This window comes from Halichoerus grypus, chromosome 4, assembly GCF_964656455.1.
Source record: "Halichoerus grypus chromosome 4, mHalGry1.hap1.1, whole genome shotgun sequence".
NCBI lineage: Eukaryota > Metazoa > Chordata > Mammalia > Carnivora > Phocidae > Halichoerus > Halichoerus grypus.
The window spans coordinates 160,861,352-160,888,037 of NC_135715.1; the positions used below are offsets into that span (position 1 = coordinate 160,861,352).

Genomic DNA, 26,686 nt, shown 5'->3' on the forward strand with positions numbered 1-26,686 from the left:
TAGGACCCTTCAGACTGGAAACTGTACTACCAGACTGTCTGAATAGTTCCAAGCTGGTCTGGGAGGGAAGATCTTTGATTAACTGAGGGTACATTGAGATGACATTTGCATCTCAGTGGGTTACTTGTGTAGCTCAAACCTTCATTGCTAAAACTACATCAGTTTGAGTTAAAATTGAAATCAGACTAAAGAAAAGATCTATGAGACTACAGTAGAATCAAATATAAAAAGCCCACAACAGTTTGTGGGTCACTCTGGAGACTGCAATTTATCCAAATAAGGAGGTAAGTTCCAGGATTTAAAAGATTCTAAAGTATATGAGACCGCAGAATCATTATGGTTTCTCTGGAGCCCTTCAGAGTGGGAACAAAATGAAACTACATATTTTAGTACAATTTCAAAGGTCAATGTCTCAGGACCAGCTTTAAAATACACCCATATCCTACAATGGTACTAATTTTCTAGGACTCCACCCAACTAATTTCATATAGAAAGTGGACCACTTAACATCTGAGAAAATCCTGTAACACTGTGATTTCTCATACCATCTGCTAAGGTGACCCAAATACCTGGCATGAGTCTATCCTGAGTCCTGGCCAGGTGGTAATTCCACTGCCTTACAGGTATCTCATTACACAGAAAGCCAGGATTTTAAAGAGCTCTGTGTAACTTGTACTAGTATGCACTCAATAAACTTTGACAACTATTGAGTGCGTAACATAACTGGGTCTCAACCTGTGACAGTTTCATAAAAGGAATACAAAATTAATCTTGATAAGGTCCCGAGAAGAAACTAAATCAACGGCAAAGAGAACTAGATTTACCTATGGTCAAACTTTCTTCTTTCATGTTCTTGAAGAAAAATAAATTTAATTAGACACACACAAATAGTAAATTAATGGAGTTTGAGATCTTGGGGTAGCATAATCCAAACAAACAACTATGATCCTTGGCTTCCCAAGAGTTCAAATGAGATATTTATGGGAGCTTACCACTTCAAAACAGGTAGCAAGCTTTAGCAAAACTTTAGCATAATTATGAAGTCGTCTGATTGGCAAGAAAAACAGAGTATTCAGTATTTCCATCAATTGGGTGTTTTCATCATTTACTTCTGATAAATCTTGTAATAGCTCCTGGTTTTTATTTAGGAAATCACTGGAGATAGAGGGAAAAAAAGAAATTTAATTAATCTTTTTGGTATTGAAAAATGTATGATATTGAGTAGATATATTTCACTAGATACTACTTTTTTCAGCATGCATGTTTTTAGGTGCTATGAAAGTAGAATATAAATACAATGAAATAAGACAGATAAAATTAAAAGAATTTCCCTGCCTAGAAATTAGATTTTTACATATAAAAAGCAGCATATGGTAGCAACAGTAACTCTATAATAGAGATGATTAATCACAAACTGTGCCTTGAGTTCTAGGAAATGAATCATGCATCCCACAGTTTCAGGGAATAACTGGAGACCAGCTGACACCATTACCTGTTAATTTCCAAGCCAAAAGTCACAGCAATAAATGGCAAGACTAATTGCTCTCATCAGTTGTACTAAACCGAAATAATGGAGAACAAAGCTCTTTGCCCCAACACAACTGGCATGTAATATTAAAATACTTCTAATTTCTTTTTTTTCTTCACCTAATAAAAATTAATTATGAGAGTAATGAAAAGCTGCAGGTACCAGTACTACAATTAACAGGAAACAGTAGAGCTAATTCTGTGTGAAGATTTCAATGCTGAGATCTTCAAAAGCATTTTAAACTGAAGCCAACATTTAGTTTTTATATTCATAGTTTTATATAAGTTCATTAAAATTTTATTGCAAATTTTAATGGTGATCAATAACCCACTGAGACTATGATCAGACCAAAATACTTAAAAGATGTGAAAGAAGAAAAAAAAAAGATGTGAAAGAAGAGTTGGTGGGACAGAATAATAATTATTACCTGCCCCTTAATAAGCAATAATTATGTGTCAGGTACTACCCTGAGTGCTTTATAAGCATTATATTACAATTCTTACCTACAAGGCTTCAAATTAGACAATGTCACACAAGACTATAAGCAAGGATGAATCACTTTATAATCTCTTAGAGAACTGTAGAATAAAGAAATGTTTAACTCAGAAATTAATGAAGTATTATCTTGGAATGGAAAATATGTAATAATTTCCAGGAACCCAAAAGTTCAATAGCACAAATTGGATTATCTTATAATGCAATTAAGAGACCTGAGAGTGCCCTGGGGAACGTGACCCAGATTTTTATTTATATTTGGCTTGTGTGGATGTTCCTACTTCCTCCTACATGTTCTGCTGCTGAGATCAGCTAAGAACACTCATTTAACCCCACGGAAGTGTTCTGCTTTAATCTGCTCCTGAGAGACTGAAATAGCACATGTTGAACACATACCCACTATGACCACATTTCTTCTGCATGCCCAGTACTAGACCAGAAATGTTCCAACTCTTTTAAGTCCTATTACTTTTCAGGACTCACTCAGGTCCTTGCCTATGGACTTTCCCAAAAAGGCCCTTGAATGTTCTTAGGAAACCTGAACCAAGGACTGTTCAGCTTATCTTCTCTTGGGAGTTTTAATCTTATAGTGGCAATACTGCTCTCCCCTTACATGGCTAGGTTTGTACTTGTTACTCAAAAATTAATACATTAAGGCACTTGGGTGGCTCAGTCAGTTAAGCATCTGCCTCCAGCTCAGGTCATGATCTCAGAGTCCTGGGATTGAGCCCTGCATCGGGCCCCCTGCTCAGCTCTGCTTGTGTGCTGTCTTTCTCTCTCTGTCAAATAAATAAAATCTTTTAAAAAAATAATTTAAAAAATTAATACATTAAAGGTAGAACCCAAGTGTCCATCAACAGATGGATGGATAAACAAAATGTAGTGTGTGTGTGTGTGTGTGTGTGTGTGTGTGTGTGTGTGTGTGTAGTGGAATATCATTCAGCCACGCAAGTTTGATATATGCTACAACACGGACAGACCTTGAAAACATTACACTTAGGGAAATAAACCAGACACAGAAGGACAAATATTATATGATTTCACTTATGTGAGGTACCTAGAATAGGCAAATTCATAAAGACAGGAAGTAGAATAGAGGTTACCAGGTGCTAGGGGTGGGGAAAGGAAGGAGAAATTATTGCTTAATGGGTACAGAAAGAGTTTTTGTTGGGGATGATTTTAAAAAGTTTTGTGTACAAATAGTGGCAATGGTTTACACAACATAAATGTTCTTGGTGCCACAGAATTATACACTTAGGAATGTTTAAAATGATAAATATTATGGAATGTATATGTTAGCACAGTAATTTTTAAAAAACCCACATGATGATCAAACCACCAGGCTAGCATGAGTTGAGTATCTAAATGATAAACCACCTGAGTGATGAGAGCTTGAGTATCAACATCCAAGACCTACTAACTGCCATGTGGGCTCACCAGCTATGCTCTAGAGGTTCTCTTTTTAAATAAATACTACAAAATAATTTAAAATACTGACTTTGTAAATAAAAGTTGTAAAAAGATGTTATTATTACCTTTTAAATATGTAAAACCCCGGGGTTCATGAACCACAGCTTGGGAAATGCTGCCCAAATCCAGACTTAATATTTGCTTCCATAGCTTAAAGTCACCCATTGTTTATTAATTGCTTAACACCTGCCTAGGTTCTAGCAAGAGGCTTTCACTTATGTCATCTGCTTTAGCTGCTCTAACAAGGAGTCAGGTCAATTCCTGAGTACTGTGAACTCTGGAAAAACTAGAGGAAGGTTAACAAAAAATAAAATAAAGCTAAATAAGGCATCAGGGTCACCAACTACCATTGTCCTTCAAGAAGCCCAGAAACCTCCCCATTTTTAACTTGTCACAAATCTCCACCTATTTTTGCATCCTCCTATAATAAAGCTGCTTTTCTTCAAGCATTACTATTTGGAAAAATAACCATTCTTTTTTTTTTTTTCTTCATTTAATTACTGGTTTGGCTGCAATCATTTTCTCCTATTTTTTTGGCCAAGATCCAGCATTTCACCAACACTAAGTGTTAAATAAGCTTTTTTTAGTCAATATAATATATAGATGTATAATAAATGTAAAATCAGAAATTACAACAAATATAAACTTGTCAGTTAAAAGCGAGAAACTCTCAGATGGAAAAAACAACAAAGCAGTAAATCCACCAATTTGCTGTTTACAAGAAATATACAAAAATATTACAATATAATACAGGCAGGTTAAAAGTAATAGAATAGAAAGTGGTGTCATTATATTAATATAAAACAAAATAGCAAGATCAAAAATTTTAAACTTACTACATAAGGTTAAAATAAAACACTCTTTAATCTGTCATTAAAAAAATGAAGGCTGCTGGGGCATCTGAGTGGCTCAATTGGTTAAGCGTCTGTCTTTGGCTCAGGTCATGATCTGAGTCCTGGGATCAAGCCCCGCATTGGGCTCCCTGCTCATCAGGGAATCTGCTTCTCCCCTCTCCCTTTCCCTCTGCCCCTCCCTCCTGCTCATGCCCACTTTCTCTCTCTCTCTAATAAATATTTGTTTTAAAAATGAAGGCTGAACCCTTGTACTTTGGAAATGAAGGACATAACAGGAGTCAAAGAAAAAATCATGATGGAAATTAGAAATATATTTACAATTGAATGAGTATAAAAACAAAAGGTATCAAAGGTTTTAAGATACAGCTAAAGCAACACTTGGAGGGAAATTTATAGCCTTGGATGAGTACATTAGAAAAATCCAAAGATTGGAAAATTGATGAGCTAAATGCTAAACTCATGAAGTTGGAAGACATTAACAGGGGAACACAAAGAAAGAAGGAAATAAAAGGCAGAAATTCAGGGCACCTGGGTGGCTCAGTCAGTTAAGCATCTGACTTCAGCTCAGGTCATGATCTCAGGGTCCTGGGATGGAGCCCCATGTCAGGCTCCGCACTCAGCAGGGAGTCTGCTTGTCCCTCTCCCCTCCACCCACTCTTGCTTGCTCTCTCTCTCTTTCTCTCAAATAAAATCTTTTTTAAAAAAGGGCAGAAATAAAATAGAAAACAAAGAAAAGTAAGTAGTAACTAAAGCTTAATCTTTGAAAAGAAAATTAAAAAGGGTAAACTGCTGACAAAACTGACCAAGATAAAAAGATAAAAGACTCAAATAAATAAGAGGAATGAAAAATAGGGGATATAACCAGTTATTATGGAGGTGAAAACATCTTAAGACAATGGTAGCAATATTATGCCAATAAATTTGAAAACTTGGATGCAATAATTTTCCAGAAAAATACAAATAATTAAAGCCACAAGAAGAAATAAAGACCTGAACAGATCTATTCATTACAGAAATGAAGTCAGTAGTTTAAAAACTCCCTACAGAAATGCCCCCACAAAAGCCATACGTTTTTACAGATGAATTCTACAAAATCTCAAAGTACAGATATTCCCTATCTCATGCAAACTATTCCAGAAAATACAAAGTTCCCACACTCACTTTATGATTGCTAGTGCAATCTTCTTATCAAAACTTCAAGTTCAGAAGAGAAGGAAAACCTCACATTCATATAGATGCAAAAATCTTAAATATTAGCAAATTGAGTCCAGCAATGCACTGAAAAACTAATACAGGCAGACCACACTGAATTTATCTTGAGAACTCAAGGATGTTTACCATTAAAAAAATAATCAATTGCTCTTCAACTTTCAGGAATAGAAGGGAACCCTCCCCTGCCTTTTTTAAGAAGGGAGCCTTTTAACCCTATAAATGATATTTACCAAAAACCTAAGGCAATCATCTTTAATGAAGAAATACTAAAACTATTCCCCTTGGAGATCAGAAATTAGACAAGGATGTTATTATTCTATTAGGATATAAGATCAAAAGCAAACATGGCAAAACATTAACATCTATTAAATCTGGGTTGTGAGTATATATGTTATATGTTTACTATTAAAATATAACTGAATTTTTTAAACTTGCCTTTGTCTCTAGGTCAACACTTGTTGAGAATCTACATAGTTCAGAATGATTAGCCTCATGTAAGAGGCTTTTATATTTATTATCCAGAAGCTAAATGCAAAATCTTTATGCTTGTGCAACACTTTGTGTTCTTCTCTATACCATCACATACATTATTTGTTCCTCACAACCAGGGAAAAAACATTTCTATTTTTCAGATGAAAAAAATTAGGCTCAATTTGGTGAAGAGAGTTGTCCAACATCTCAGGGATAATAAAGAAGGACCCAGATCTTGTGGTTTTTTCAATACCATACTACTCCCAAGGATAATCAGGGGCTAATAATACCTGTCTTTTTTAAGAGTTAGCAAAAGTCTACATTTTGGTAGTCTACATTTGGTAAAATGATTAAGCCAAAGCTTTTCCTGGGCACTCAAAAACAAAGAACACTATAAAACATGATCTTTGGTTGTTAGAATGATAATTGGAAGATATGTATTTGCTTACATGGCAGGCTTAGCAAGAAGCTGGAATCCTCCCATAACCAGGAAATTTGTAATAGATGTGCAATACCTTGACCAAAAAAGAAAACACATGTACATTAGCATTAATGAAAATTCTGAAGAACAAATTTACATAACAAGCATCTGGAGCAGATACTTCTTGGTCTCACCAATAAGTTTAGAACTTTTGTGATGTCAACATTCATGAACTGATGTGACTGAAAAGAAGGGCAGATTATGTGGTAATCACAATAATCAGGAGGGGAAAGAGCCATTTTAGTAAAGATAATTGTAAATTTAAAATACAACTAAAATTATGCAGAAGATGCTAGAATTTGCTTCATAGATATTACTTCAGTAACTTTTTTCTATGGAGCAGGGAGCCTGATGCAAGGCTCAATCCCAGGACCCTGGGATCATGACCTGAGCTGAAAGCAGACACTTAAACGACTGAACCACCCAGGCGCCCCTTTACTTTTATAACTTAACAAACTTGAGAAAATACAATAGTTGGATTTTTAATGAAAATTAAATCTTCAGAAATAAACAATAGAGAAGGGATGAAAATATGTTAAAAGAGCTCAAGTGAAACTGTTAGAAAATGTCAGTTAAGTTTTAATCTATTGCTAGAGAATGTCTTGATATACTGCTTTGACTCATGTACATTTCTACCATACTCCCAGAATGGCAAAATGGAATCAACTCACTTCGAGAGAAGACAAATTCCTATTCAAAATAGCCCAAGGTACTATACACTTAAAAATGGTCCTGATGGGGGTGCCTGGGTGGCTCAGATGGTTAAGCGTCTGCCTTCGGCTCAGGTCATGATCCCAGGGTCCTGGGATCGAGTCCCGCATCGGGCTCCCTGCTCAGCGGGGAGCCTGCCTCTCTCTCTCTCTCTCTCTCTCTCTGTCTCTTATGAATAAATAAATAAAATTAAAAAAAAAAAATGGTCCTGATGGGGGGTGCCTGCACAGCTCAGTCGGTTAAGTGTCGGCCTTCGGCTCAGGTCATGATCTCAGGATCCTGGGATGGAGCCCCACATCTTGCTCCCTGCTCAGCGGGGAGTCTGCTTCTCCCTCTCCCTCTACACACCCCCACTCATGCTTTCTCTCTCTCTCAAATAAATAAAAAAACCATTAAAAAAAAAAAAAGGTCCTGATGATAAATTAGATATTATGTTTATTTTACAATTAAAAATAATTTTTAAAATTCATAAACAAATCAAGATTTTTTTACTTGCCTCACCTATATGAATAAATTACGTTAAAAGATAGGGAGGTATCAAAGGTACCAAAATAAAAGCATCTCTAAGTATAAGTCCTGAAGTATAAGAGAACAAGAAGTTAAAAAAAAAAAATTGTGAGATAAATAAGACAAAAAAGAACTATACCAGCAAAAGCTAAAACCTTCATACAAACAAAATCTACTTTAAAAAAGTAAATTGGGGGTGCCTGAGTGGCTCAGTCAGTTAAGCATCCAACTCTTGATTTTGGCTTAGGTCATGATCTCAGGGTCATGAGACTGAACCCTGCATCGGGCTCTGCTTAAGATTCTCTCTCTTCCTCTGCCCCTCCCCACCTCTAAAAAAAAAAAAGTAAACTGGTATCAAATTATGTTATTTTTCATGTCTGGAAGAATATGAAAGACTGCAACTCGGGTATTTCCTCTCAGACTATAGCTTCAAATATATTTAATACTGCTTACAATTAAAATCACATGCATCTATCTGCATATATATGCATAAATCTGAAAAGAAGTACACTAAAATGATTAGCAATGGTTATTTCTGGTGGTAGAATTATGGGCAACTTTAAGTATCTTTTTGACTATTTTATTTGTATAATTTTCAATAATAAACACTATCTCACTTATATTAAAAATAACCTAAATAAAACACCAATAGAACATGAACCCCCTGAACCCCCTTTCACTGGTTCCCGGCTGTGGCTGTATGATCTTAGAGCTCTACACAGTGCCTGGCACTTAGTGGGTACTCGGTCAATATTTGCTAGATGGATGAGGTGTTAATAAAGAATAAAACTGTCACTTCAGATAAATAGCATTAATGTTATTTTAATATCCATTAAAATAACAAATTATGTCAAAGTATAAATTAAGAAAAAGTGAGAAATACTTAAATTTTCAAATACACTTAGGATATTTAAAAAAAAAAAAACATTAAAAGAACCTTGGATAACTTATGCTAGATTTTATTAAGGAAATATCCTTATTTTGAAGATAGTATGGTCTTTAAACCCTCCATTTACACAACAATAAAAAAAGACATTGGAACAACTCCATATTTACCATTAGCAGTTGGTCTTAAAATAATTGGTTTAGTTACTCATTTCTTCTAATTTTATTATAATTTACTTAAGCAAAATTATTCTCTAAAGAACCATATTTATTATAGTATATTTCATGTAAATTAAGTACACTATCAATCATTCTGCTAGACTACAGAAATACAATTCATTATTTTTAAACCTTTTTTCCACTTAAAACTAAAATTTTAGCAATGCAGAACTACAGTTGGCTTAAGATTAAAATACTGCTTTGCAATTTCTATTACCTTATATCACTGTCCCTAATCTAGTCTCTTCTGATTAAGGAGCTGTTCTCCTTGGCAGAATAACCCTGCAGAGATTGAACATGACACGGGACTGGATACTTGCTCTGTATAACTATCCAAGAAGAGACTTGCATGCTTCAGAATGACCAAACTCCTGGCCTCCTTTATCCCATGAAGGAAGCTGCTCAGTGAGGCTCCATGCTGACCAATTAGGTAACACAGCTTGCTGAAACGGCTTGCCACCTCCTGCAACAGCTGGACTGTACTTGCAGTGCCCAAATTTTCTGTAACAAAGTGATGATGATGATGATGACATAACCTGAAGATTCATTACCAGAATACTTTCTTATGATCAAGATTATGAATCCCCCTTTTCTAGAAATATTTAACATGCTGAGATGTACTCTCGACTATGGAATTCAAATCATCACACTGTTAAAGAAAGAAACTTCAGAGATCATAGAATCTAGTCATTTGAGAAACTTGTTAAAAACACATGCACAAGGATCCTATAGCTTCTGACTCAGTAGGCTAAGGTTAAGATCCTAGGATGGATATATTCAGAAGAAAAGTTTTCCATGTAATTCTGAAGACCAGCCAAATTTGAGAACCACTGAGCAAATCCAACTTTCCTCCCATTTTGAAGATAAATAATCTGAAGCCAGAAAAAGGGAAGTGAGTTATCTAATTTCACAGAACTGGTAAGTGACAGCCAGGAATTAAACTCACTTTTGTAGTTACATTTTAGTTAACATTTTCAATTTTTTGTACTGACTTCTGCTCTACTGGCCCTTGGACAACCCCAATACTTCAGTGAAGAGAGGGCAATCCCAGAATCAGACTGACCAGGTTGCTCTGAACTTTATAGAGGGTACCAGGAGATTATTTGCTTTTTCCCAGTCCAAAGTTCCTAATTTCCAGGACTTCTCTCTAAGCAGTGAGGCTGATGAGCAGACAATGCAAGAACAACATAGAAATCACGAATCAGGACAGGGAAAAGGACAATTTCACTTTTCTTTCAGAGCAATCCAGGAAGCTTCCAGCTTGGACTGCTGCTTTTCCCCTGCCAAGCTCCTGCGGTCTTAGGCCTACCCACTGGAAGAGAATTTATAGAACAGACACTCTGTGACATTTAAAAAGGCAAAACATATTAAAAACTAAAATAAACTGGGGTGCCTGACTGGCTCAGTCGGAAGAGCATGCGACTCTTGATCTCCAAGTCATGAGTTTGAGCCCCAGGTTGGGTGTAGAGATTACTAAAAAAAAAGACTTTAAAAACATAAATAAGATAATATAAACAAAGAAATTTAAAAATGCAGACAGTCCCTAACTTACAAAGGGTCACATCCTGAAAGACTATAAATTAGTTATTTGAAAAAATAAATGTTTTCCCATTATAAAAATGGGCTGACCCACACAAGCCAATGTCAACTTAATGTGGAAAAACTGATGTTTTTCATCAAGGCAGAATTTAAGTACTATAGTATTGATCTGAATTCTAAATCCTCACAGGGGGCCACAGAGTGCAGGAAAGAGAAGGAAAACTTCCTCTCCATTTTCTATGTGCAGGGCCAAACCCACAAAAACTTCTGAAATGGTGAAATCTGATCTTCAATAGCCATTTCCCCCACTTCCATTTGTATTCCTTTCTAACCTCCTGGAGACCCAGGGATCTAGTGTATCCAGACAGTAGTCCCCCTCTAGAACTACTGTAATTCATTTTCTCTGTATTATCTCTTCATCTTCGATCCCTCTTCATTGTTGATGGCAGCTAAGACAAGGAATCAGATTTAACCAATTCGTGGTAATGTTGGATAAGACCTGGACACTCTTGTCACAGTTTAAGAGACTACTTGTAAATCCAAATGAATCTCTACTTGATATAATTCTAAGAACTAGAACCAAGAAAATGAAAAAGTCACGTAGTACAACATAAGATTTCTTAGGACTAGAAGTGTTGTTTTGGGGGCGCCTGGGTGGCTCAGTCGTTAAGCGTCTGCCTTCGGCTCAGGTCATGATCCCAGGGTCCTGGGATCAAGCCCCACATCGGGCTCTCTGCTCAGCGGGAAGCCTGCTTCTCCCTCTCCCACTCCCCCTGCTTATGTTCCCTCTCTCGCCGTGTCTCTGTCAAATAAATAAATAAAATCTTTAAAAAAAAAAAAAATGTTGTTTTGAAGTCTAACTCCTAGGATCAACTTTCCCAAAGCTGTTTCTGCTTCTCTACCATGAATATTCTGAAAGCTCCACTTCCTATTTCCACAAGGAGAAAGAGCTCTGGGAGTGGTAGAATACTCAGGGGCAGCTGGGCTCCTGACAAAGTGGAAACAGTCTGTAAGTTGTTGACTGCCTGTGTACAAAAATAAGAAAACAGAAAGAAAGAAAGAAACATGTAACTCAAGTTTTTTTTATTTGTGACATAGGAAGAACAGATAAAATAAGAGTCCTGCCTGATAACTGAGGGAGTTGGGGGGACGTTCTACTTACCTAAACTGAGAAGAGGCCTGAGAATCTGAGATTTGATGTCACTTAGTTTTGAATAGAATCGTCTTTCTGTAGTAGCCAACTCATGGAGACTGGCAATATATCCCATAACATTTTTGTCCACCAAAGCTAGATAGCTATCTTTTCCTGCTGTCACTCTGCTTATATATCCGAGCTGAAATAGAGAAGAAAAAGGTTAAGGATAAAATATAACTTACTAGCAGTAATTTGGGTGCTAAAGCTGGCTCATATCAGCTGGCAGGAGCCAAATGTAATGTAAGGATTCTTACATTCAAGAATCTTGCAAGTTAGTTATTAAACCACTAGTAGCTTGAAATTGGCAACAGTAAAATTACCCCTCCCCCCCCCCAAAATGGCAAACACTACAGATCAGGGTTTTTGTTTTGTTTTGTCTTTTTTTAGATCTGGTTTACCAGTACAACATTGTTATATATGTATATCTGGACCTATATCTTACCATTTATATCTATATTTTTATTGCCACAATATCTTTTATTTCATATTACATGTATTTAGAACCACAGACACCTTAAATATACAAAGATCCAAATGATAGAGATACATGTCTCAGGATCCTCTTTTTTATGAAACAGGATAAATGAGAGCAGAGAGGATCTCTACACTGTGTACTAGAATATCAAGGGTCTAGGAAACAACAACAACAAAAAAGTACAACACAAAGGGATTTTCTTTAAAAGGGACTTTTTGTCATTTATCCATTATAACACTGAACAAAAATAAGCAATGTATACCCAGATCCCTATAAACCCAGCAACCAAGCTGCAGACCAAGTGGACTAATATCCATGGTAATAACAATACATACTAGAGCCCCATTCCTCATCAGCCTATTTCATCATTTATCCGGGCTGTGGAATCCTTCACGGGGAATGTGGAGCAAGGGCCAACAACTACAAAGAGTCGGTGAGTATGTCTGAAATAACAGCCTATATATAGGTCAGGAGCCAAATCTTGGCCAGTGTTGCCTTTAGCAAGAAAGATTTTGTGCTATACATTCATAGCTTATGCATTTAGCCAGAAAAACATGAAAGATTAAAAAAACAATCCATCAGATATATTATCCGGTAAGAAGAAGAAATCCAGAACGTACTAGCTTTGAGGGTTAATTCCCTTACAACATACCACTTTGAGGATATAAGTTACTTTAATGAGAAAAAAAGAAAAAACCAAGAACAGGCCAATCGTTTAAGTTCATGAAAAAGAGGTAGGAAGTAGGAAAGCAAAGAAATTCAATTCAACAAATGAAAAAGAAGGGAGTAAACAGCAATAACTAAAATGACAAGTTAACAGAGGGAAGGAATGGGAAATACAGCGCTGCTGGTGGCCTGTCAGGTCTGCCATGAGCCCACCTTGGGTCTATGTTATTTTTACTTCCCATTTACAATTAAAAATTCATCTACTCAGGGACACCTGGGTGGCTCAGTCAGTAAAGCATCTGCCTTCAGCTCAGGTCACGATCTCAGGTCCTGGAATAGAGCCCTGTGGCTGGTGGCGGGGCGGGGGGGGGGGGGGTCCCTGCTCAGCGGGGAATCTGCTTCTCCCTTTCCCTCTGTCTCCCTCCATCCCCCACCGCTCACACACTCTCTCTCTCAAATAAATAAATCTTCAGCAAATAAAACAAAATAAAAAACCTCACCTACTCCATTTCTATTCTAATTCACCTCTGAGGGCTCCATGAATGCAGTTAGGAAACTTCATTGTGAAATGTACTTTTTAATATTCCTACATGAGGGTGTTAATACAACAAGTATTTATAAAGTACTTGCTATGAGGATACAGCAGTAAATGAGAACGCCTAAAATCTCTACTCTTAGGAATCTTATAGTTGAGGACAGAAAATAGACCAAAAAAAGTAAATTATATAGTGTATTAGATGGTGACATGCACTGTGGATAGAAATAAGTCAAGAAAAGGAGATAAGGAGTAAAGGGGGATGGGAAGGGCTGCAATTTTAAATATAGTAGACAGAGATACTTAATAATAGGTATACATACAAATAGTAACAAAAACAAAACACTGCTCATGTGTTACAGAGGCCTTAGGATCCAATTCCTGTTCACCTTACTACAGGAGAGAAGTACTGGAGTCTTAGTACCACTGTGATTCTCTGGAAGATTGTCACCTTCTGCAGGGTCCTGTCGGCCACTGTAATATAACCCAGGCTGGAAGTCTTCTGTATCCACTAAAAACAGGGAATAATCCTGGCCTGCAGCTACACTCCAGACTCCATTTTCACTGCTCACCTGTAATGACAGCAAGATATTGTCTGTCCAAGATGAAAGAAAGAATTAAACAGAAATTCAGATCCTCCAGAACAGAAATGTTAGGTTACTTAAACAGATGTGGTGCAAAGTCACTCATACCTCAATAGGGCAAAACTCACCCACTAATGGGCCCGATCAACTGCAGCACAGATGCAGAGATAAGAAGGAATCCTGTGTTCAGCTTTTAAATTTAGAACTGGATCGTTTTTATAAAAATCTGAAAAACTGGGCTTTAAAAAGGAAAAACCATAGGTCTAATTTTTTAATAGTTATTTTTGGAAGTCTCTACAGGACTTAGGCTGTACTACAATCAGGAGGCACAGAAACTTCTAGAGCCCTATTCTGACAGCTGGGACACAGCGTTGTCCATACATATTCGACTGTGTGCACAAAAATCAAGATGGAAAGAAAAAAATCTAACATGGCAAAATTCCATTCTAGCCAACTAGACTCTTGGGTGCGAAAATTCAGTTTTCCCACTTGGAACTCACTACCTCTCCGATGTGGCTTCCCTGTGCCAAGTCCCAGCTGTTGAAACAGGCAGGACCCCTCAGAAGCCCATCTGCAGGGATCCCCCCGACCAGTGGTTCTCAACAAGCAGTCTTTGCAGCAGCAGCAATCACCAACAAATATTAGGAAGGCAAACTCTCAGGCCACAGAGCTACTGGGGGTGAAGCAATCTGGTTTGACAAGTTCTCCAGGTGATGCTGATGTGTGCAAAAGTTTAAGAACCACTGCCTTAAACCAATGGTTTTCAATCCTCAGGATTCCACGTAGCGATCCAGGAAACACCATGGAAAGGCAGGTGTCAGGGCTCTGCCCCCATCCCCCTCCATCCTTCAACTAAAGTAGTTCCATGTTTATCCGTTCTGTGTATGGGATTACACATAAGATTTCATTTGAAGAAAGTGTTCTGCTATGAAAACTACTGCCCCAACCTCCAGCCCCAGCTTTAGCTATGACTTCCACACTGATAAGCAAAAACCCTCTTATCTGTTATTCTTTGTGTCTAGACAGGCTCCAAATCCTAGGTGATTAGACGATTGTGTGAGTGTGTGTGCATGTCTCCCTACTTTATAGCTAGTCCTTTCTGGCATGACATTATCTTCTCAAATTCAGGCTCTCCAAATAACTGGCTTCCTGTTAATTTTGTAAAGAATGGATTAAAATTTTTGCAGGAGACAAAAGTCTTATTAGTCTCCATCAAAACTAATTCAGATCTCATTCTACCTTGACTTTTAATTCACAGATTAATTAAAATGACATCAGAATGTTTTTCTCATTCTTCCCCCAAATAAAAAAACCAAAATCCCGATGCTGTAATTTTTATATGTACAGTTAATGAATAATGAAACTAAAATCTTATTCTTTGTCTGACTGTACAATGTTACATAAAAACTTGATTTTCCAAGGTCTCCATTCTATGTTACAGAAATTTCCTTGGTAAGAATAAATGTACATTCAATTTCATTGAGGTGAAAAACAAGGAACGATGATTTACCATATTTTTTTGTTACATAATATCAGTAATTGAATAGCTTACCACTGAAATGCTCTATACTGAAAACATTTAAGATTGGAACTAGAAAGTAGTAACTGTTGCCTAATGTTTTATTTAAGTCTTTCCCTCTCAGTGAAATGAAGTTCACTGGAAGGAAAGGCAGCATGTGCAAGTCTTACGAAGCAATGGATCACAGTGCACTCTGAAAACATGCATTACTGCAATATGTATTATCTGGAGTTTATATGTGAATCATGTTCCTGAACTTGAGGTAACCACCTTTTTTTAGGCTCTGTTGCTCTCAGTGGAGGGAGCATGTCTTGGGCTGGGTTGATAGAATCAAACTACAAATGGATGAGCTCCATGTTCCATTCTGTTAGGCTAACACCATGTGTACTGCCCCCGCCCTCTACCCTCCAAAAAACCAAACAAATCTCGTATAAGGAGTTAATACCACTGATGAAAATTTAGTATTTCCACAGGGTTTTGGAGCCAAAAAAAAAATTGATAAACAGTCCTCCAGAATCACATCAAAGGGACTAGAAGCCACCAACCTCTGAAAAGCATTACATAAACTAAAACCAATTTATATGACAGTGAAGAAATCATCTACACTTTTAGCTTCACTACAATGAAAAGATTTACAAAAAGGTTTTACTATTATGACTATGTATGTAAAAAAACAACAAAAGCCAAAAAAAAAAAATAATAATAATACCACCACCAAATAATGTTATGTAAAAGTCAAACTTAAGTGAAAAGTCAGAGTAGGCATTATTTGGTGGTATAAAGCTCGGAAGTCAGCATCACAGTCCTAGAAACGTTTGTTTTAAGAGAACGTTTTCATTTTTATTTAAAAAAAAAAAGACAAAGGACTATGAATAGTCAATGAACAATGGAAGCTAAGAACAAAAGAAATATAAACATATTTTAAAAAAGAACATTTAGCTTGAAAATAAGGGGCTTCACGGCTTTTTTAAGTACACCAAAACGAATTTAGATTACAAATAAAGAATTCTACTAATTTTTCAAACACAAAATGGAGAAATATAAAGTGCTATAACTTAGAATTCTGAAATAAGTTGCTATAAAAATCATCAAGTTCTCAAAAGTACCTTTGCAAGACGAGGAACTGTTGTTGGAAAATCATAATGCCCAAGTTGACCAAAGGTATTGCTACCCCATGAGTAAACCTATTAGAAAATCACAGGGAAGTAGGTAAAAGTTGTGAATCTGACTGCATGTCATTTCTGAACGTCTATAACATATACACATATAAGTATATATATATGTACACACACGCACCAATAGTTACATATAGATTACTTACACTCTTATAATAAAATACTGAGAAAATTCATCTTTAAACTAGACCAGAGATAATGAGCAAACAGTACATAGGAAGATAGAGTCCAAGAGTTAACAATAACTAACCTTTCCCAGGTGTTTACTACCTGCCAAGCATTGTTCTTGACAATTTCTTTGTATTAATTAATGTTTAATTCTCATGACAATCCTTTCTTTACAGATAAGGAAACTGGCTCAGAGAAGTCACAAATTTTAAGTGGCAGAGCCAGGACATAATCCCAGGAATTATCCTATACTGCCTCTTACAAAGAAAGTGATAAAAAAGAAAGGTAAGTGCTATAAAGAAAAGTTAATCATGATTCTTTTTCTGTAGACAGGAGTACCGTGAAATGACTAGAACACCCTTTCATATATGAAGAGTTGTCATAGGAGAAACCCAAGTACCTATGCTCCACTATAGACAAAAGAAACTAGATGACCGTGACTATGCTTAATGACAATGGTTCTGTTTCTTCTGGTTTAAAAAGCAATTCATGGTCACTGTACAAGACTGTCACAGAACAAAGAAATGAAAAGAAAGTGAAAACAACTGATGAACTGATCACTTAGAGACAAATGCTGTTTTGTTTTGGGAACATACATATACATGCTTCTAGAAATTTTAATGTCTATGGTATATAATGTAGACACAAAATGTAAAGCAAAATGGGACTACAGTATTTAATGTTGTATTGTGAACTGATGTTTTTCTTTAATGCTATTCCTTGACATTTTTCAATGTTGACAAGTACCAAGCTACAACTTTATTCATTTATTTAAGAAAGAGAGAGCATGCAAGCAGGAGGAGGTGCGGAGGGGGAGGGAGAGAGAATCTCAGGCAGATTCGGCATCAAGTGCAGAGCCAGACACAGGGCTCGATCTCACGACCCTGACATCATGAACTGAGCTGAAATGAGGACTCAGACAATTAACCAACTGAGCCACCCAGGCGCCCCAACCTACAACATCATTTAGAGTAACTACACAGAACTCTATTGTGGGTGTAGTTTAATAAATTACCTAATGAAGTAACCATATTTATCATTTCTAATTCTTTAATTAAAAATATTGAAAATCCTTGAATATACATATTTGTTTATCTATTTATTTCCTTAGAATAAATTCCTAGGCAAAGAACTCTGGGTCCATGAATCTGCACGTTCTGATTTTTGATACGTACTGACAAACTGTTTTCCAGCATGGTCCAATGTACATTTCCTGCCAGCACTGTATTTTTCCCTACACCCTCACCAGCAACCAGTATTAAATGGGATGGGATCCTCGCTCATCGGCTAAGTGAGAAAATATTTTACTGTTGTTTTTGTTTTTTAAAGATTTTATTTATTTGACAGAGAGAGACACAGCAAGAGAGGGAACACAAGCGTGGGGGGGGAGGGGGGGAGGGAGGGAGAAGCAGGCTTTCCACTGAGCAGGGAGCCCGATGCAGGGCTCAATCCCAGGACCCTGGGATCATGACCTGAGCCAAAGGCTGACGATTAACGACTGAGCCACCCAGGCGCCCCTTTACTGTTGTTTTCATTTATATTTGTTTACTAAGTGGCTGACCATCTTTTCATTCATTGCTGGCCATTTCTAGCTCTTCTTTTATGAATGGAATGTAAATATTCTTTGACAATTTTGCTTTAGTATCAGGTAGTAACACTTTATCATATATGTCACCAATGTTTTTTCCCAGCTTGTTATGTATTTTAATTTTGTGTGTGGTGTTTTTTGCTATTTATGAGCATTTAATTATTAGGTTGACAAACATATCTTTACTTTCTAATTTCTGGTTTTGACATCATGTCCTTTTCTACTCCTAAGGTTATTGAAAAAAAAAAAAGAAAAGAAAGAAAACCTAAATTTGTTCTTACACATGGAAGGTTTTATTTTTTAACATTACATCTTTAATCCATCTGGAAGTAGAATATGTGAAGTTATCATAATTTTCTTCTGCAAATAAGAAGCCAAGGTTCCAATAGTATTTATTGAATATTCAGTCTTATTTCCCCAACTGATTTGAAATGCCCACTTTTATCATATACTAAATTCTCATATATACTTGGGTCTATTTCTAGTCCACAGGTATATTTCTATCTCACTCATCTGTTTGTAGTCTGATAATATATTTTATAAGGCAAATTCTCACCCTTCGTCTCTGTTCTTTTTCAGAATTTATGTGTCTCACCTCCTATATTTATTCTCCTGGAATAGTTTTGGGATCATTTTATCAAGTTGTAAATCTTACACTGGAATATTTTGGGGACTGTACTGAATTTATACTGAACTGAGAAAAATGGCATTTTTGCAACATTGACTTTTCATCTAAAAATAAAATCTCAGGGGGTGCCTGGGTGGCTCAGTCAGTTGAGCGGCCAACTCTTGATTTCGGCTCAGGTTATGATCTCAGGGTCGTGAGATTAAGGCCTACATCAGGCTTGCGCTCAGTGTGGAATCTGCTAGTCCCTCTCCCTCTGCTCCATCCCCCCACTCGTGGGCTCTTTAAATAAAAATAAAATAATAAAATAAAAACAAAATCTCTGAGTGCCTGGGACAGCTCAGTTGATCAAGCGTCTGACTCTTGATTTTGGCTCAGGTCGTGATCTCAGGGTTGTGAGATCAAGCCCCGCACTGGGCTCCAAGCTGGGCGTGGAGCCTGCTTGAGATTCTCTCTCCCTCTCCTTCTACCCCTCACCCTCGCCTCCTGCCCCGCTTTCTCTCAAAAATTAAAAAAATTTTAAAAAATTTAAAAAATAAAATCTCTTTCCCTTTATTCTTCTTTTTTTATAACCTACTAGAAGAGTTCGTGAGTTTGTATCATATGGGCTTACACATTTCCTATGAAAAATACTCCTATTTTCCTACTACTTTTGTTGCCACTGTGAACAGCTTTTTTCCCTAAGTATGTTTTTTGTTTTACCTTATGTATATAAAAAGCTAGCAATTTTTATGCTTATTTTGTAACTGACCATCTTCCTAATCTCTTACTTTTAAGGCTTTTAAATGATTCACTGTGTTAGTAACAATAAATTATCCTTTTCTTTTCTAATATTTACATTTATTTATTTGAGCTATATTAGTTTTTTTGCTAGTCTAATATGTGAAATTTAAAATACTTATAGGGTTCAGATTTCTTTATTGACTTTTCCTAAAAAGATTAAAGGATTGATGAAGAATCATTATATGAATATATTTAAAAACAACTTAGGGGCACCTGGCGGCTGGGTCAGTCCATAGAGCATGCGACTCCTGATCTAGGGGTTGTGAGTGCGAGCCCCACATTGAGTGTAGAGATTATATAAAAATAAAATCTTAAAAAAAAAAAACAAAGCTTAAAACTACTTTATGTATTTGGATGTATGATGTATATAAAATTTATCTATCTTGGTGTGGTTTTAAGTTTTTCTGGATTCTGGAGGTCACTTTCAGGTCCCACAATTTTAAGAAAAATACCTTTTGTTTTCTTTTCTTAATGTCTTATTTATAGATTTTTCTTCATCAAAAACAAATAAAAATTCATCAATACAAAAAAAATCATCAATATCCTAGAAAATCTTGAATTCTATTTTTCGATAAGAGCACATTACAGAAACCTTGTTAGGTAGACCATTGTTGATTCAAATCCTACTATCACACGTGTAACTTTACACAAGTTACAAATTTTCTCTAACCCTCCCTTTCATCATCTGTAAATTGGAAATAATACAATACAATGTAAAATATTAGCAAGATCAAATGAAGTATGGTATTACTGCATGACACACAGCAGACCCTCAAAAAATGAAGATCGAATTTGGTCATGTTAACCTTCCACAAAATTAATATCAGCTTTTAACGGTTTGTCTCCTACCTGGGATTTCGCAGTAAGTGCAAGAGAATGGTAACCACCTGCCTCCAGATAGATTACTTCTTTACCATCCAGACATTTTACACACAGTGGCTGAAGCCTTAAAGAAAAACATATACACACAAACGCAAAGTAAGAAGGCTCAGCAAGAATCATGACCTTTTTCAAATTACAGAGCAAGTGCTTTCAAGTAAAAATAAATATTTCAAAAGAAAACACTAAAATAAAAATATTAAATATATGTTCAATTTACTCCTAAATATTGTAAGTAATTTTGGATGGTTTTAATTTAATCTTTGTCCATCAGTCATTAATTAACAACCATAATTCAGAATCTGTTAAGAATCAAAAACTACTAAATGTTTCGTTATGGCAGAGTATACTTAGGACACAATGAAATATAAAACCATAGAGGTTTTGTTTGTTTAATGCTACAGCTGCCTTCACTTTGGTAAGATTAGAGACATTTACATTAACTGGCTGTTTTGGATAATCATTCCATTTACACACCTTCACAAATACCTAATCTGTTAATATGAGTTCTTAAACAAACCAACAGTTTTTCCTTGATGTACATTAATGGTTTAATATTGCTATTATAGTTATTTTGGCAGCCACAGAAGGACATCTTTCAGGTTAAAAAAAAATTGTTGGCTTTTTTTTTTAAGTTAAAAATTTGAGTTTTATTTAAGTGTCCCGATGAAATACAATCTTATCCCAAACATCCCTTTCTGTTCCGAGATGAATATACATCAAAGAAGAGATGGAAAGGTACACCACAGATACTTAAGTCCTTTATTATTAGGTACAAATTCAAGGCTAATATGACAGGTCTGTTTGTTTGTTTGTTTAATCCACGTTAATGATATATAATAATCTGGAGCTAGGAAGGACCAGATTTCCTCTCTGAGGAAATGATATAGAGTTTTTCACAGGAGAGAGATTTATTTGTTAAAGCCAACTCCTAACAGTGAACACAGGCAGCACTCACCTAGGCAGAACATCACCATGTCCCAGCTGTCCTTCCTTCCCTTTCCCCCAGGTCCACACCTCTGTTCTCAGAGAAGGCAGGAGTGCATCTGCTTCTCCACTGTATGTAGGAGTCAGAACCACTGTCCGTGTTTTTACACGTGCAGCTTTTCTTAAGAGCCTGGGGGAAACTGAAAACAAACCAGAGATGGAGTGAGGGAGCAGATGGGTGGGTAAAAAAGATATCATTTTGACCAACCGTTGATTTTCAAAGAAATACACTAACATGGTATTTGTGAAGCATATTCTATAGGTTCTCTGCAAAAATGGGGATTTAATAGTGAGATGAGTTTGGTAAATGCTGCCTACTACATTCTATCCACTATACTATCTGCCCTGTAGATTCACACACACATTATTAGCATGCCAAAGGCCCTGACAAGTCCTGCAATTAAAAGGCCTGTTTAGATTTGTTTAACTCAGCCCCACTTCCAAGCGTTTGGCCACAGAATCCCTTTCTGTATAACATATATGTTATATAGAATGTCGGGAACTTGCATTCTACAGAATATGCTTAACAAAATACTACACTAAGGCTGACAAATATTTTTCCCATTTCAAAGCAGAGTTAAAAGTTAAGCCTCTCCAAGTTAAGGTCTAAGTTCAAACATATTTTAAATATTATAATAAAGGACTTATTTTAAATATAAAATTTTCAAGTTTCTATGGTGGGGAAAAAGATTATGAATGGGAAGTACTAAATAACTTTTGAATTTTGCCTACCTATTTCAAATTATTTTATAAAGGACTTAAACAATGTTTTAAAAAATCTTTTAGGGGCACCTGGGTGGCTCAGTCGTTAAGTGTCTGCCTTCAGCTCAGGTCATGATCCCAGGGTCCTGGGATCGAGCCCTACATCGGGCTCCCTGCTCAGCAGGAAGCCTGTTTCTCCCTCTCCCACTCCCCCTGCTTGTGTTCCTGCTCTTGCTATCTCTCTCTCTCTGTCAAATAAATAAATAAAATCTTTAAAAATAAAAAATCTTTTATAATCTCTTATAATATTCAAAATTATAATAATGGCATACAAACACTGTAAATCTTGTACACTGATTTGGTGGCAGGATATGTTTTGAAGAAAATCACTGAATGTCACTAAGTGAAGACTTGGTCATTAACTTGAGGGTACAAAAAGGTGATCATCACTGGCTACAATCAACATCTTTTCTGGTAAATGTGCCATCCATTTGTACACACAGACACTTAAACCTACTTGAAGCTCTCTCAAAGATGTATTTTAGGTAATTTTAAAATAGAGACAGAAAAAGAGTGCACGTAAAATCTTTCTAAAGATACTTTAGGTCACTAAGTAAAATTTAACCAAAGGAAGAAGGTCTATTAGTGGGATTGCATATTTCAAAGACCTAATGACATGACAAAAATCGATATTCCACATTTGTGGTTCCAGGAGATCTCAAATATATTTATGCTGCAAATATGAAAGGACATTTCAGAATAAGACAATTTTGGCACAAAGTTCTCCTTCAGACTTAATAGAATCCGTGGGCTTTCTTTTTATAAACACAAACACACACACACACACACACACACACACACACACACCCAATCAGGACTAAGGGTTTTATTTGTGAGCTGAAAATCTAGTGGCAATGACAATTAGAAGGCATGATAACAGAAGTACTCAGTGACACAACAGTGCCATAAGTAAGCAGAAGTGCAAGGTAGGATTCCTAATTTTAGAGCTTTGCACAAAATGGTGTAAACTGGGGGCTGGTAACCTAGACCATAGGTCAAATAGAGCCCACTGACTGTTTTGGTAAGTAAAGTTTTATAGGAATATACGGCCTTGCTCATATATGTTTTACTTATGGCTACTTTTAAGCAACAATGGCAAAGTTGAGTAGTTATATAAGAGAGACCGTATGGCCCACAAATCGTAAAATATTTCTCTCTCACTCTTTACAGAAAAAGTTTACCAACTCCTGGTCTAAATCCACTGCTGCTCAAACTTTAATGTGCACACTAGTCACATGGGGATCTTGGCATAATGCATATTCCAATTCAGTAAGTTTGGAGTGAAGCCTGAGATCCTGCATTTCTAACAAATTCCCAGATGCTGCTGTTGTTTCTGGTCTGCAGGTCACATTTTGAGAACAAAAGTCTAGATGACTGAGATTCCTGAACCAACTGAGAAAGGTTGAAGAACCAACTGGGTAACAGTCTTAATATTCTAAGAAGTTTGTTGCTAATTGTATCAGAAAATGAACTTTCCTCTTCTTGAAGTTTAAGATTATCTCCACTCTCAGGTCAAATACAGTAAATCCCCCACTTAAAAATAGTCACATCTGCAACTTCATCTCTCTGGACTACAGGCCCCAACTAGGACATAAGGAGGCTGTCGCTACATTCCAGAACAATAAAATAAGATTCACAGTAAGGTTCAGAAGCAGAAGCAGACATCACAAAAAAGTTACGTTCTACAGTTATTTTTAAAGCAGAGAAATATGTAACTTTCTTTTAAAACCACCCAAATCACCAAAATCAAATAAATGTTGACATTCGAATAGGTCAGCATTAGCAATTAGGAAAGCTACTAATTTATTATCATATAGCACACGATGTCAGGAGCATTCTGGATTTACCAAGAGTCAATTCACCTGGCTATTTCCTTACCTTGGGACAACAAGCCAGGGAGGGAGAGTCTTCGGCTGCCTCCCTCTGATTCCTCTTCTCGGATATCCACAAGACTTGAACTCTTCTTTCCTTGCATTGATTCCTGTTTAACCTGTTCTTCTCTGCTATCTTTCAGACCTTCGGGGCCTATGGAACTACTGCCTGCCTGAGTTCCAGGTTCACAAGGGGCTGTACTATAAAAGTTCATAACTTTCTTAAGAGACAAGGCCCCAGCTTCATATGTAGCAGCCACTCTCACACCAACAGCAGATGCACAAGAGACTACTAGGCTGTTTAGGGCTGAGGTGCTTGTGGTTGGTGGGCTGTGAAGATTGGGAACTGCTTCTTCTACAAGAGGCTAAAATATACACACATAAAAAAGTATATAAAAATATAATCCCTTATACAACAAGCACTCAATAAAGTTTAACAAAAACCATCACTATTTACAAATACAAGAATCTAAAACAAAGGTCTCTATCTTCAACTTAAAGGTATCTGCTCTTGGTACTGGATTTAACATATCATACAGAAGGTGAGTACTCAAACTACAGCTCCTTATCAAAAGTACTTCCTTTTTTTTGAGTGTTGTGTTTTTCCATGCTATTCAAACATAAGCCCCAGCTGCTTTAATAAAATTAAGCACAGGAAGGGAGCGGGGAGGAAAGGTCTGGAAAACATAGCGTTTAATATTAGGTGCACTGTGACAGCCCTGGATATAAGGTTGAAAAGGTTAACAATACATAAAAAAATAAATAAATAAAAGTAATATTATTGATCGCTTTTAGGAAAATTTACAGATTACTACTAAAATACCAGGAAAAAAAAAATACATCTAAAAATGGCTTTTCCTAAAATGTTTTATAAATGGTAATTTAGATATCGTATATACAGGCAGAAAAGTAAGTTATCTTTCATTTTCTTTCATTTTCTGGCCTATAATTATGGATAGGCATGGGCAGTATATAACTGTCCCCAAGTTATGTTCTTAAGTTTAAGTCCTTCCGCTGCCTCATGAATGTGTTATTTTCCATGATCCATGGGCTATGTAAGCTGAAGGATTACTTTTGCTCTCATTATGATAGAGTAAATGTGGTAGGTTAATAATTAAACATTTGGGACCAATGTTCTTTGTGTTATTCAGAGCTGTATTTAAAAGTCAAACTAAAGTTTTCTAATATCTTAGTAAAAAAATCAGTTGAAACTTACTCTGAGCAGTCAAGCACCACTGTTTAAAGGAAAGTCATGAAATGTAACTATTAAAAACACAAAAAGAGCTTTTAGCTTAGCATAAGTCACTACGAAAAATCTGCTTCCTATGCTGTCCAAAGATCTCAAAGGGTATATATACTCTCCTTAATTTGTCATGAATTGAAAGCTAAATGAAAACAAATTTTTTAACATTGACTTCTGATTCTCTTAAAGAAAATAATTCCTGTTTCCTGCACAGTACCTGGATTGTAGAGGTACTCAATACATTCTGTTGAATTAAATACTAAATTCAGAGGAGCAAATGAGTCTTTAATTAAAATATTCACAAAAACAAACAAATAAACCATATCAAGCAAAAGATAAATACAAAGCCTATTAATTCCTTGGTGATACAGTTCCCTGATAACTTGTTGAGAAGAATTAACATCACTATTTTCACCCTTTGTGTATAAAGGCTCATAACAGAAACAGCAATGGTATTTACGGGTCAATATTTTAGGGCGTTCTTACCAATAGATAAGAGGAAAGTCACAAAATTCTACCTTCAATAAACTTTAAATTATTGTTCTTTCTGGCTGCTCTACTTAATTATGTTTAACAATACATAAATAAATCAACAAAACAAAAATACACAGCCAGCAATTTTGATGAAAGACATAATTTTAGGAGTCCCGGTCAACCAATAATAAAATTCAACTGTGAGATATAGGCTTCATCGCCAATATTATGGTTTATTTCACAAAAATGAGATACTCTTTCAGTTGTTTCTGGCCAGAGGAGAAAAAACTTGTCCTAGGCTATATAAATTCCTAGTGAATTAGCTGTCTGATTGAGACACTATTTACAAAAATTGAATTAAATTTAGTATAAACAGACATTGCCAAAATTGGTATAGGCAACAAAAAAATTTACATGTTTAACAAAATAAATCCAAAGGAAAATGCAATTTCAATGTCAATTATTTAATAATCAAATAACTGTATACAATAAATTTTTAACTTCAAATTTAATAAATTAGCAGAATGACTTCTAAAAAGTCAAAGTCCAAATTTTTTATAAGCATGTTCAAGTCTAAGAATGTTTTATGTGCATTCCTATTAAATCATTACTTTTGTTTTTAGATTTTAGTAGTATCTTTCTCCAAACAGCTTATTCTTAATTAAAAAAAAAAAATCAGATATCCACAAGGTTCAATGAGTAAACTGTGAAATAAAAACTATTTCTAAAAATACCTCTAAGCCATGTTCTCATCCTGACAGATTGAAGAACAAGAATAAAGAATC

The 26,686-nt window shown here is 35.9% G+C and overlaps 1 protein-coding gene across 7 annotated transcripts in view; it reads right to left on the reverse strand.

Moving 5' to 3' along the window:
• The window catches only part of ALS2 (alsin Rho guanine nucleotide exchange factor ALS2), an 81,814-nt gene that overhangs the window by 34,325 nt on the left and 20,803 nt on the right, over positions 1–26,686 (reverse strand). For all 7 annotated transcript variants that reach the window (XR_013447325.1, XM_078071197.1, XM_078071194.1 and 4 more), the window contains 9 exons: positions 24,192–24,549; positions 21,523–21,691; positions 20,535–20,631; positions 16,453–16,530; positions 13,633–13,815; positions 11,535–11,706; positions 9,154–9,334; positions 6,480–6,545; positions 993–1,155 (listed from right to left, as the gene is read on the reverse strand). Coding sequence is in view for 6 of the 7 variants with exons in the window: in XM_078071197.1 (XP_077927323.1) it covers positions 993–1,155; positions 6,480–6,545; positions 9,154–9,334; positions 11,535–11,706; positions 13,633–13,815; positions 16,453–16,530; positions 20,535–20,631; positions 21,523–21,691; positions 24,192–24,549 (1,467 nt within the window). In the remaining variant the exon portion in view is untranslated. The remainder of the gene's footprint in view (positions 1–992; positions 1,156–6,479; positions 6,546–9,153; positions 9,335–11,534; positions 11,707–13,632; positions 13,816–16,452; positions 16,531–20,534; positions 20,632–21,522; positions 21,692–24,191; positions 24,550–26,686) is intronic.